A 13,829-nucleotide genomic window follows, 5' to 3' on the forward strand; every position below is an offset into this window, starting at 1 on the left:
GTTAGCGGGTAAAGGTTGTTTAGGTCTTACAAGCTAGGTGGCCACTAGGGAGCTAAATTATTTCCACATCCCCAGTTGACAGCATTAGATTTGAAACCATTTCATTTGTCAGGGGAATGTCCAGGGCTGAATTATGAGTGATGCATGTTTGGGATCAGAACTCTGGACATTTTCCTTTTACTCAAAAGTAAAATTCCCTCAGCAGCCTGAGGGAAAGGGAGAACTTGAATTAGGGAAATGATACAGCAAGAAAGACCTGTTTCTCTAATGCTGGTGCCCAAGCATATTGGGTGCTCTGTACGACTGCATTTCAGGAAGGGAAGAAATGCCCGGAGATTGAATCACAGATCTCCTGTGCATTGCACATAGTGATCATACTATTTGGATATCTGAGAGAAACGCAACAAGACGCAACTCACAGTGACATCTTGAATTGCAGCTGACGGAGTAGCAAGCAAAGGATTAATTTCCCCTTTTAAAGCACAATAAAATACCACTTGTTCCGCATTCCTACACAAATGGCTTCTGTAATAACAGGAAAATTGGAGAAAGTGTTTGGTCCTTCTTGTAGGCATTTCACCAAAGAGAAAGCAAACATGAAGTGCCCACTTCAGCATGCCCATCCTTCAAGCAAGTGGCCATAAATAGCACCCACAGTTTCAAACGAACTGGGAGCTCATAGGGCACGTCAGGGCCATTCTCAGTGTGCTATGATGTGCATCCAGCCAATCAGATTTCCACTGCTCTAGGCAACTGACATGCATCAGTTCCACCATGCAGGCAGGACTGATCCGGGTGTTACTGAAGGTTCTCTTACTCCTCTTTACTTCCACTGGCTCATTTCCCATGAAGCTTTGTTAATCCACAGATGCCGACTTATATTATTTCTGTTTTCTCTAGCATCATCTGTAATAGCAAAGTTGATTTTTTAAAAATTTGCACCTGTATTCAGCTTGTTTTTAATGCCTGTCCTCCAGACAGCTGTAGGTCTGTGTCAGAGGGCCCTTCTGAAAGTCTCTGCTATGGACAAGGGGAAGAAAGGTGTTTTCTTTTTTCTTCTTCTTCCCCTTAAGGCAGTGGTTCTCAGCCCGGGGGTCGGGACCGCTTTAGGGGTTGAATGACCCTTTCACAGGGGGCGCCGCAGGGCAAGCAGCTTGGGTGGGAGGAAGGCACCATCTGCACAACAGTCTTGCGGGATAGATCGAGCGTTCATCAGTCTGGAGCAGCGGAAAAGAGCGAGATCGGCATGGTGGGACAAAAGGCAGAACTGAACTGAGAAACCCCAGAAAAAAATTTATAAACAATCATGAACAATGGATCTTCACGCCATTGGACAGTTTTGATTTAATTTCTGTGAAAGAACACTGGCATAATTTTATGGCTGGGGTCACCACAACATGAGGAACTGGATTAAAGGGTTGTGGCTTTAGAAAGGTTGAGAACCACTGCCTTAAGGCGTTTTTCTGTTTTGGTTTTTGTGAGCCTGAACTATCAAATGATTAAACCTTGGTCCTGCTGTCTCTTTATTATCTGTCTCTTTCTCTTAATAAATCTCTGCGGTTGTCATCGAACATCCCCCTTCCGTCAGTCTTTAGCAATGACAGCTATGGTTCAGGACAGCTGTACAAAAAAAAAAAAATACTGCAAGACCCAGGATAAACCTCTAGGGCCAGAGTCTGTTAAAGTTGTCGTAATGCCTACCTGCGTTAAACACTTCTCAATGAACGTATTGAAGGAGATCACTTCAGAGGATCTACTTTTCTCCATCTGCTTTCTCTTGGAATTGTTACAATACTGTTCTCATGGAATTCTTACCCTAACGAATCCAATACATTTCTGCAACTATGCATTCAGCAGTTCTCCCCCCTACACACATAAGTTTGTTCTGAGCATGGTGTCCTCCTTATACTGAGCATGTTGTCCTTAGAATGTAATCCTTTACTCTCTTATCAGGTAATGTTCCATTTGATATCAGTGGAAAGTACTCCTGAATAATCATAGAATCATAGAATAATAGAGTTGGAATGGACCTCATGGGTCATCTAGTCCAACCCCCTGCACTATGCAGGACACTCACATCCCAATTTCTCATTCACTGTAACCTGCCACCCTCTTGAGCCTTCACAGAATCAGCCTCTCTGTCAGATGGCTATCTAGCCTCTGATTAAAAATTTCCAAAGGTGGAGAACCCACCACCTCCCAAGGAAGCCTGCGTTTTCGTGATAGTACAAAGTTTTTAGGTGCATCCATAGCATTTTCCCCCATTTGTTTCTTGGTAGAAGGACTAGGCTTCTAATGGTTTATCAGGCCTCCTAATGGTGCCAAGTTATACTGATCTAAGATGATGGATTTCGGCGGTTGTAACTGTTCAGGAGTGCCTTATCAGTATCTCACTCAACATCCACATCCCTTGTGGTTCTAGATCCCCTTTTTCTCATATCTCTAGCATCCGTGCTCCAGTCTTTGGCAGTGATATAGCATAACCATGTTCATGTATTGATATGGCATAGCTGTACTAATGTATTTCAAACATCAGTAGTACTAGGAAATGTGTCAGTAAAACCTGGAGTCACAGTAGAAACCCACAATGACAGGAATATGGGAAAGAGATGGTAGGTTAGGCGATCTGTTGACTTATTTCAGCACTTTTAACTGAGCAATGATAGTACTATTTTCTAATGCCATTTAGAATCTAACTCTCTGTTCTCAGGACAGGATAACATACTCAGCAGGGCTTGGTCACTTGTGGGGATTCCTCTCATGTTTGGGTGGAGATGGATGGGTTAACAAGAAGTCCCTTTTAATTACTTCTTTTCATAACTGGGGAAGTGTCTGCCACTAATCACTAACTTTACATTTTTATTGCCCCCATGTTTTTGTGAACGACATTGAATCCACAGGATTGATCGGCTTTTCTAGCCAATAACTATCATGCTCCATATTTGGACTTATGGTGCTGTCTATTAATTTTCTACTAATTTACTCTCTCCTTATATCTGCACTCTTATGATCCTTGTTCCATTGTCTGAGGAAGTGTTCATGCACACGAAAACTCACTGGTCTTAAAGGTGCCACTGGACTCAAATTTCGTTGTACCACTTCAGACCAACGTGGCTATCCGCTTGAATCTATTTTAACTGAGCAGTTCTTTAATCACAAAAGAACCCCTTTGTGATTAACTCTTTAGCTGTAGATGTAATGTAAGAGGGTAGTAAAAGGTAAAGGTATCCCCTGTGCAAGCACTGGGTCATGTCTGACCCTTGGGGTGACGCCCTCTAGCGTTTTCTTGGCAGACTCAATATGGGGTGGTTTGCCAGTGCCTTCCCCAGTCATTACCTTTTACCCCCCAGCAAGCTGGGTACTCATTTTACCGACCTCGGAAGGATGGAAGGCTGAGTTAACCTTGAGCCAGCTGCTGGGATCGAACACCCAGCTTCATGGGCAGAGCTTCAGACTGCATGTCTGCTGCCTTACCACCCTGTGCCATAAAAGGCTCTATAAGAGGATAGTACACAGGTCTAAATCGGAACTGATTTTTCCACTAGGACTAAAAGAGAAAAGCAACAGTACTGGCAGCACGTTGGACATATGAACTGTCTCTTCTGAAGCAAGGAGATCCCATTTCATGCATCCCCCTCTGCCAAAAAAAGAGGCTTAAAGTCACTGTGTTGACAAAACTTTTAAATGAAACTCTCTTGTTGATTTTTAGCTTGGTCTAGAATTTCCTCTTTCTCCCTCGAATGCAAAAATTTCACATTTTAAGTATGGATTATTTATCCCAGTCCCTAGTTTTAAGAAGAACGGTCAGCTCTGGCTAGAAACGAGTTTCTTGGTGGCTCCACATAAGAGAAGTTGTAGCCACTTCAGTTTCTGATCAAATGGTAACAGCAACTAGAAGTCTGTTTATAAACTGATAAGTGTATATTAAAGCGGGAGGCATTGCATATAATTTAAAATGAAGACAATACTCAAACAGGTCCTCCAGTTTGGTGTAGTGGTTAGGAGTGCGGACTTCTCATCTGGCATGCCGGGTTCGATTCTGCACTCCCCCACATGCAACCAGCTGGGTGACCTTGGGCTCATCACGGCACTGATAAAACTGTTCTGACCGAGCAGGAATATCAGGGTTCTCTCAGCCTCACCCACCTCACAGGGTGTCTGTTGTGGGGAGAGGAAAGGGAAGGCGACTGCAAGCCGCTTTGAGCCTCCTTCGGGTAGAGAAAAGTGGCATATAAGAACCAACTCTTCTTCTTCTTCTAAAGCATATTTATTCTGCGTTTATTTGGACCATGCTTTTAGTATTTAATTAGTATTCTTCCCATTCAACCTCAGGGTTTATTCAGAGGATATGATTGCGAAATGTTATCTTCACATCGCCCCTAAGGAAGGCTAGGATGAGAAACAATTGCCCCAGTTCTGGGATTTCTTGAGACACAATGCTAGTGCTCTGCCACAAACTGAAATGAATGGAGAAGCCTGCTTTATTTAAAGCTTTTATGTGGGCCCTGTGATCGGAAACAGCTGCCTTGCAAATTGCAAGTCTGAGCAAGGATTTGCACTTGGGTCTCCTTCATCCAGACATTTATTTATTATATATTTATTATATTTGTAGACTGCCACTTCCGGACCAGCCATCTAGTGGCTGTTCGCAACATGAATACATTTAAAATAAAACAGTTTAAAAACAACTAGAAAAACCATCCCACATCCCACCCATCACAATCCCCCCTCCAACCGCAGCCATATTTCTCAAGGTTGGTGCTTAGAGGAGGGGCCCAAGATCTTCCCTTGCCCCGGCCTCAACCAAATGCCTGGTGGAAGAGCTCCGCCTTGTACACCCCGCAGAACTGTGTGCATTCCGTCAGGGCCATTAGCTCTTCCGGTAGCTCATTCCACCAGGCAAGGACCAGGACCTAAAAGGTTGAGGCCAGGTGTGCTTCACACAGGCCAGGGATTACCAACTTATTAAAACTTGCAGATCGCAAAGCTCTGCAAGGAGCATAAGGAGTTAGGTGGTCCCTCAGATATGCTGGGACCAGACTCTGCATGGCCTTGAAGGTCAAAACCAGAACTTTGTATCAAATATGGAATTCAAGTGGCAAGCAATGCAGGGGCCTCAGGGCATGTAGTATGTTCACTGAGAAAGTATTTTCACAAACCGTACGCAAAGGCAAAAAGGTTGGAATGAACATATTTTGCATGGAGTTCCAACGCCATCATCATGGATAACGTTCCATGTGGTTGGGGAGACTCAGCAGCAATCGTCTGGCTTTTTAAAAAAATCCCAAAGACAGTTTCCTATGGAAAGAAGTTAATTAGCATTGTCTTCTCTGTGCCTGTCCCTCCAGTTCAAGGTAAACCAAGATGCCGTCTTCCTTTCCTTTCCTCCATCTTTTAGCGATTGGAAACATGCCCTGGAACCTAGAACCAGTGAAAATTAAAACATTTTTTAATATTTGGACATTGAGTCATTAAATAAGTAGAAGAATAGCTAGATTTTTGTACTCTGCTTCTAACTTGCCAATGGAGTCTCAAAGCAGCTTATACTCCCCTGCCCTTCGTCTCCCCACGACAGATACCCTATAAGGTAGATGAAGCTGAGAGAGCTCTGAGAAGAATAGTGACTGACCCAAGGTCACGAGCTGGCTGCATATGGAGCAGGAGTGGGGAATCAAACCCGGGGTTTCAGATTAGAGGCCATCGCTCTTAACAACTAAACCAAGCTGGCTCTCAAATCAGCTGTCAAAGAGTATCTAGTTTCCTCTTTTGGCAATTCTGGGCAACCAGGGATTAGTCAGTTGCCAAGCACATCATGTTGTGATGATATCTTTGAGATGGCATTTATCTCTGTGCTTTCGCAACACAATGCTAATTTGCCAGGAAAGTTCAAGAGGCTCTTCATTCCTTTCCAAATACACACTATGAAAGCCCGTAGAGGTATCAAATTCACTGATGACCTCGGGTGAAATCTCATTACTTGCTAGATGCCAAACATCATCTGTCTTGTTGAAGTTCAGAAATGACTTCTCCATTGGCAAGACCAAAAAGAAAGCCATACTTGACTATGGGACTTCCCAACTAGAAGAAACAAGGATCACCTGGAAAAATTAGGATTAAAATCCAAAGAATCACCAGTGTATTAACGTCAATCTTAACCCCACAATAGATCTTTTCTCACAAGTTGCTTCCCCCCCCACACACACACACATACAGTTGGAAGACTCCCAGAAACAGCACTGGGGACAAGGAATTAAGGAACATTGCCCCCCCCCCCAACTGCACAAATGACATTGCACTTGCGGAAGAGAAATTTGGATCCAGCCCCCAGATCCCAGAAACTGCTCTGCAAGTCAATCAGGACTTTTTTGTAATATGGGAGTACACTTGCAACTCCCTTCCACATTTAGTAGCATCACGTGGAAAGGTTCATTGCATAACAGTATTGTCAGCACATATAGGTCCAAGTTGTATGCATATGTGTGTTTCTTAGCAATGATTGCACGGATTGTCAATCCCCATACAATATTTTTAGATAGAGAACTGGTTTATTTCTTGAGAGGCATACTTCCAACAGAAGACATAGTTGCACTGCATTTAACAAATGATGGGTCATCACTTCTAAACAGAGATTATCTCCATTCTGAACAATGGTACGTATGAAACAGTCTATAGGTGTTTTTAATATGTCTGATGTTTTGTCCACTTGAGAAGCAAAATCAGATTACGTGTAGTTTCTTGATTTATCCGTGTTACTGTCAAAATTCTTCAGGAAGCTCTGGTCTCCTTGCAGCTCAGGGAATCCTTTAAAGATCTCAAAAAGAAATTCAACAACATGAAATTCAACTACAGCAAGAAGACGGAGAAAGCGCGGAATCTGAAGGCTCTCAGAATTCAGATCCAGCAAGTTGAGATGTATTCCGAAAAAATGCAGGTAACAATTGGAACGTTATATGCTTGAAATTTATCCCAATTGTATATAATGAGAACTGTCATTATATATTTTCCCTGACCAGTGATGACTACATATTCTTTTTTTTTTTCCATCTTTGGCGTAGAGCATTTATGTTCAAAACCAACTCTGTCCCTTTGGTTTCTTTGATGTTCTTCTGAATGTATGTTATGAAGCCTAAGCTGCTGAGAAGAGATCCATCAAACACTGGAAGCCCAACAGATAAACAGAAGATGTAGAACAATGATGTCTCACTTTACCTTCAGAAGGAAAATTTAAAGGTTTTGGTTTGATGGAAGTTGTAAATACGCAGGGCAATGCAGCTATGTTTATCCTATTTGTTTAATATGTTACATACAGAGGTAGTCAACCTGTGGTCCTCCAGATGTTCATGGACTACAATTCCCATGAGCCCCTGCCAGCATTTGCTGGTAGGGGCTCATGGGAATTGTAGTCCATGAACATCTGGAGGACCACAGGTTGACTATCCCTGACAGAATACCTTTCTTCCTCCATTGTATATGCACAATTTTTTTTAAACACCCACTGTGTCCTCTGGAACAGATTCTGAGAAAGAAAGCAGAGAATCTAAAGAGAAAAACCTTAGAGTGTTCCGCAACTCAGCCTGCCGACAGAGCCACCGTTCTCTCTGAGTCGATGCGTGAATTAGAGAAGCAGCTCGGTGAATTTGGCAAAATTATGGAGGATTACAAACAACATTTGGATCTGATGGAGCACCTGCAGCAGATGATGGAAGAGGTATAAATGCCCTTTGTAGTTGTGCTGTGGGACAATACCTGGGATGTGGGATAAACATGAATTCTCGTTTAATATGGGTTGATGGGCAAATTGCCTGTCATTTGGTGGTAGAGCATTTGCTTTGCTTGCAAAAGGTCACAGGTTCAGTTCTTTATGATGATGTTAGCCATCCAGTCATGCCCAACTCTTGGAGATCCTATGACTCACCTGTCCCCACATCTTCCGATCTCGCACTGCTGCTTTTCATTGTATTATGCTCTGGCATAATACAAGATGACTCTCTCTACAAGAGACGACTCTACACATGGATATCACCAGACGGTCAACACAGAAATCAGATTGACTCTGTGGTCTGCAGCCAAAGATGGAGAAGTTCTATACAGTCAGTAAAAACAAGACCAGGAGCCGATTGTGGTTCCGACCATCAGCTTCTTGTTGCAAAATTTAGGCTTAAATTGAAGAAAGTAGGGAAAAGCACTAGGGCAACTCAGGTATGAACTAAATCATATCCCTGACGAATATACAGTAGAGATGACAAATAGATTTAAGGAATTAGATCTGATAGACTGAGTGCCTGAAGAACTTTGGACGGAGGTTCGCAACATTGTACAAGAGGTAGCAACTAAAATCATCCCAAAGAAAAAGAAATGCAAGAAAGCAAAATGGCTGTCTGAGGAAGCTTTAGAAGAAGAAGAAGAAGAAGAGTTGATTCTTATATGCCGCTTTTTCCTACCCGAAGGAGGCTCAAAACGGCTTACAGTCGCCTTCCCATTCCTCTCCCCGCAACAGACACCCTGTGGGGTGGGTGAGGCTGAGAGAGTGCTGATATCACTGCCCGGTCAGAACAGTTTTATCAGTGCTGTGGCGAGCCCAAGGTCACCCAGCTGGTTGCATGTGGGGGAGTGCAGAATCAAACCTGGCATGCCAGATTAGAAGTCCGCACTCATAACCACTACACCAAACTGGCTTACAAATAGCTGAGGAGAGAAGGGAAGTGAAAGGCAAGGGAGAAATAGAAAGATACACCCAATTGAATGCAGAATTCCAGAGAATAGCTAGAATGCCTTCTTAAATGAACAGTGCAAACAAATAGAAGAAAATAATAGAATAGGGAGGACTATATTGGAGATATAAAAAGAAAGTTTCATGCAAAGATGGGCATGATAAAGGACCGATATGGTAGGGACCTCACAGAAGCAGAAGAGTATAAAAAAGGTGGCAAACTTATACAGAAGAGCTATACAAGAGCGAGCTTAACATCCCTGATAACCATGATGGGGTAGTCACTGACCTGGAGCCAGACATCCTGGAATGTGAAGTCAAATGGGCCTTAAGAAGTCTGAGCAACCATAAAGCTAGTGGAGGTGACAACATTCCAGCTACACTCAATATGCCAGGAAATTTGGAAAACTCAACAGTGGCCACAGGATTGGAAAAGGTCAGTTTACATTGCAGTCCCAAAGAAGGGCAATGCCAAAGAATTTTCAAACTACTGCACCATTGCACTCATTTCTCATGCTAGCAAAGTTATGCTCAAAATCCTACAAGCTAGGCTCCAGCAATATGTGGACCAAGAACTTCCAGAAGGACAGGCGGAGGAGCTAGAGATCAAATTGCCAACATACGCTGGATCATGGAGAAAGCTAGGGAGTGCCAGAAAAAAAATTTACTTCTGCTTCATTGACTATTCTAAAGCCTTTGATTGTGTGGAACACAGCAAATTGTGGCAAGTTCTTAAAGAGATGGGAATACCAGAGCATTATCTATCTCTTGAGAAACCTATATGCAAGTCAAGAAGCAACAGTGAGAACCAGGCATGGTTCAAAATTGAGAAAGGAGTTCGACAAGGATGTATACTGTCGCCTTGCCTATTTAACTTGTATGCATCATGAGAAAGGCGGGGTTAGATGAGTCACAAATTGGGATGAAGATTGCATGGAGAAATATCAACAACCTCTGATATGCAGATGATACCACTCTAATGGCAAAAAGCGAAAAGGAACTAAGGAGCCTCTTGATGCGGGTGAAGGAGGAGAGTGCAAAAGTTGGCTTGAAACTCAACATCAAGAAAACAAAGATCATGGCATCCGGCCCTCTCAATTCCTGGCAAATAGATGGGGAAGAAATGGAGGTAGTGACAGATTTTATTTTCCTGGGCTCCAAGATCACTGCAGATGGGGACTGCAGCAAAGAAATTAAAAGACTCTTGCTCCTAGGGAGGTGATGTAAAAGACTTCTATCTGAGACTCTAGAGAGTCACTACCAGTTTGAGGAGACAAATGCCAACCTTGGTAGGTCAATGATGGTCCAACTTTGAGTAAAGCAGCTTTATGTGATCATTGAGAGATGCTTAAATGGTTACTGAAGCTTTGTAAAATAAACCTGGAGGTGGATGAAAGTAACATTTTTCATCTATTCAGTGATCAGTAGTGTTAACTTGCGTATGTTGGGAAAATGGAAATTATAATACAGTATTTGTTTTTTTATTTGATTGATGATGTTGATGTTAGCCATTCAGCCAGGTCAGACTTTTGACCATCCTATGTCTCAACTATTGCCACGTTTTTCGATCTTGCACCTCTTCTTTTAGTTGTATAATGCTCTGGCCAGTGTCCATTTTGATCATAATATTGTATATACTCAAACTACAGGACAAAACTCTACCTTGTATTTGAATGTAAGATGACCCATTCTGGGTTATTTTTAATGGCATACCTGGTGAAAAGCCCTAGCTCTGCCTTTGAGTAAATAAATACAGTATTTACTCAAAAGCAAAACTAGTTTTTTCCCCCCGGGTAAAAAACAAGCAAACTAAGTGTGTCATCTTACAATATACTACAAGGTAGAGCTTTGTCACATAGGGTTATTGCCATTCAAGGTTGCGTTTTTTCAAGTACACACACTCAATACAATCAATGGCATTAAGTCCTTTCAAGTAAATATACCTATTTGGAAGCATACAAAAATTAATTAGGGATTCACACATGACTGTAGATAGTAATTTTCAACACATTCTATAAACAGAAGCATAAGTCAACTCAAAGTCCAGCAGAGTTCATCAGTAATTTAAGATTATTAAGATGTTTAAAAAATGTCATGAGTATACTTATTTCTTTTCCCCAACATAGTGTCAGTTTTGGTCAGACGATGCAGGTGCAACTGTAGTTAGAGTTGAAAAATATTCAGCAGAGTGTAATACGCGGGAAGCAGTAGAAACTCTCTCCAAGCAATTCCGCAAGTTCATTGAACCTACAGTCCCTCAACAAGAAGAAAGAATCCAGCAGATTACCAGCCTTGCTAAAGACTTATATGGTACGGGCTTCTTATATGGTATTTAATCCACAAATATGTTACAACAGCTAAAGGCTCCTTACGTGCAGCCTTCATTGATCTCAAGGCTGCTTTTGATACCATCCCAAGAAACCCATTGTTGGCCAAGCTGGCCAATTCCTCCATTGATAAAAGGCTGCTTTGTTTGATGATGATGCCACATAAGGACACCAGATTGCAAGTGAGATTTAGTAACGAGGGTAACCTAACAAAACCAGTAAACACTCAGAAAGGTGTGAGACAAGGTTGTATTCTAGCCCCCTTTTTATTTAACTTCTATGTATATGGAAGAGCCTCTTGTGGCGCAGAGTGGTAAGGCAGCAGAAATGCTGTTTGAAGCTGTCTGCCCACGAGGTTGGGAGTTCGATCCCAGCAGCCGGCTCAAGGTTGACTCAGCCTTCCATCCTTCCGAGGTCGGTAAAATGAGTACCCAGCTTGCTGCTGGGGGGTAAAACGGTAATGACTGGGGAAGGCACTGGCAAACCACCCCGTATTGAGTCTGCCATGAAAACGCTAGAGGGCGTCACCCCAAGGGTCAGACATGACTCGGTGCTTGCACAGGGGATACCTTTACCTTTACCTTTTTATGTATATGGTATAAAAACATACTATGAAACAGTAAGGGAATGTTTGGGGGAAATAAGGAAAATGGGGTGATGCCAATTGCAAGATACCTTGTTTTCAAAATAAATTGGTTTGCTGGGGAGATTTACTCAGGCAATGCAATTCTATAAAGGGTTCAGCATTGAACATTAAAGCCATGAAAACTATCAGAGCTTTCTTCTTTCAATGCCCGTGTGTTTTAGCATTCAAACGTTTATTTCATTGGCTTTAAGGCCATCCTCTCGTACCTGAATTTAGTGGTTTATAATTAAGAAAAGTGTCAGATCTTCACATTCTTCATGCCTTTGAATTGTTTGAAGGACTAATGAAGATTATATACATGCCAGCAGGGGGGGAATGATACTATCATCACCACAATTATATAGACCAGCAATTTCCAGTCAGGGTCCCCGGCAGTCCCGGGGCTCATGTGAGCTCCCCAGGGAACCCCCCTGGCCTTTCCCCCATATCCTGCCTTAATGGACTCGGCAACACATTTGGCTCCTTGAAGCCTGAAAAATATTTCAGGGGCTCTTCCACGGTCAAAAGTCTGAAAAACGTCTTCTCTCAACTTGTCAGTTTTTCTAACACAAGGCACAGGTAATCCTTTTGTGTATCCTGGGGTTGAAGCCAAACTAAATTTTCCAAGGCCAGAATGGAACGTTCCTACCTCCATCATCCAGCAGCCCACTGACCTCCAGGAAATGCTACTCCTGGGGAAATAGGGGATCCTGAGGCATGAGAAGATCTGCACTGAATGTCTGTGGAAATTGTCAGTTTACTTGGAGCCCAACCCTTGTAGTCCTGTTACCGATAGTGCTGAATCTAATCCTATAGATTCTTACGCTATGGAGTCACAAGACATTACTTGTTCTTGTATCCTCCCGTGGCTTAAATGTGACTCAGTTCCTGAGTAACAAATCAAGGAAGTCTGGCATCTAATTACAAGGACTGAGTATTCTGCTAAGTAGAGGCCTCATATTATGCCGGGAAAGACAAAACCTGTATAAAATCTGGGGCTGAAAGTCCACTGTCTAGCCTTGGATGCTGCGCAGAAGCGGGCAATGGCAAACCATGTCCCTTGCTTTGGAAACACTACAGGGCTACCATAATTAGGTTATGACTTGAGGGGCAAAATGAAGTGGCTACAATGGGTTGGATCCTGCAGCAGTTCTCTTCAATCCAAAGGCACTTCCATCAGCAGACTGTAACTTTCCAACCTCCACCCTTCCATTATAGCTCACTGAAGGCACATCTAGATGATACAGAATCCCTGGGGGCACTGCAGCTGTTTACCTCCAGAATTCTCTTGCTTTAGAAATGCCCCGGGGGCCTGATCCTGCTCAGAACTATACTGCAGAGAGAAGGAGGGGTCTGAAACGTTTGGGCTTTTGAAAAATGGAATGTAGGAAAGAAACAGGACCCCTCCCTCCCCCAATCACAGTCCTCTGCAGGAATGGACCCTCACAGTACTCTTAAAGCAAGACAATTCTTGAGCTCTCCAATTCTTGAGCTCTCCAAACTCTCCAAACTTCCAGTCTTACAGGACAGGGGATAGTCAGGAACAGCAAATAGGGGATAATGAGCAAAAATTGTCTTCTTCTTAGTTCTGGCAGATAATTACTGCTGGATCTAAGCCAGCATATGTATTATTGCAGTCTGATGGAAATGCATTTATTTTACCCTTGTAACTATTTTATACTACAGGCATTGAAGAAGGGATGAAGTATGTTGAAAAAACAATAACAAAACACAAAGAAGTCCTTCATTCTATTGATGAATTATGCGTTTCCTTAAAAGACCTTCAAAACGAGCTTGGGGTAATTTTTTTTCCACAGTTTTTCCCCCTACTGCAAATGATCTGGAATATTTATAGCCTAAACCTCTGAGCCTGTGTGCAAGCAATAAGCACTTATGTGGATTATATCAACTGCTACTGAAGTTTCCTGGCCTTTAAAAGTGGCCGGGTGAGTTTGTTGCTCATAGTCTACATGCATCAAGATGTCAAGAAGAGCCATTGTGACCACATGCGACATGGCAGGTTGGCGCAAAATATTTCTGTTACCCTGGATTAAAGGGAAAGCTGGCCCTATTCTGCACACATTAGATAATGCACTTTTAATGCACTTTAGAAGTAGATTTTCCTGTTCCGCATAGGAAAATCCAGCTGCTAAAACACATTGAAAGT

At 42.6% G+C, this 13,829-nt stretch overlaps 1 protein-coding gene across 7 annotated transcripts in view; it reads left to right on the top strand.

Annotated features, from left to right (window-relative positions):
• The window catches only part of CCDC141 (coiled-coil domain containing 141), a 190,201-nt gene that overhangs the window by 137,613 nt on the left and 38,759 nt on the right, over nucleotides 1-13,829 (top strand). For all 7 annotated transcript variants that reach the window (XR_013228011.1, XM_077319571.1, XM_077319574.1 and 4 more), the window contains 4 exons: nucleotides 6,791-6,931; nucleotides 7,514-7,708; nucleotides 10,837-11,020; nucleotides 13,349-13,461. Coding sequence is in view for 6 of the 7 variants with exons in the window: in XM_077319571.1 (XP_077175686.1) it covers nucleotides 6,791-6,931; nucleotides 7,514-7,708; nucleotides 10,837-11,020; nucleotides 13,349-13,461 (633 nt within the window). In the remaining variant the exon portion in view is untranslated. The remainder of the gene's footprint in view (nucleotides 1-6,790; nucleotides 6,932-7,513; nucleotides 7,709-10,836; nucleotides 11,021-13,348; nucleotides 13,462-13,829) is intronic.

This window comes from Paroedura picta, chromosome 2 (assembly GCF_049243985.1).
Source record: "Paroedura picta isolate Pp20150507F chromosome 2, Ppicta_v3.0, whole genome shotgun sequence".
NCBI lineage: Eukaryota > Metazoa > Chordata > Lepidosauria > Squamata > Gekkonidae > Paroedura > Paroedura picta.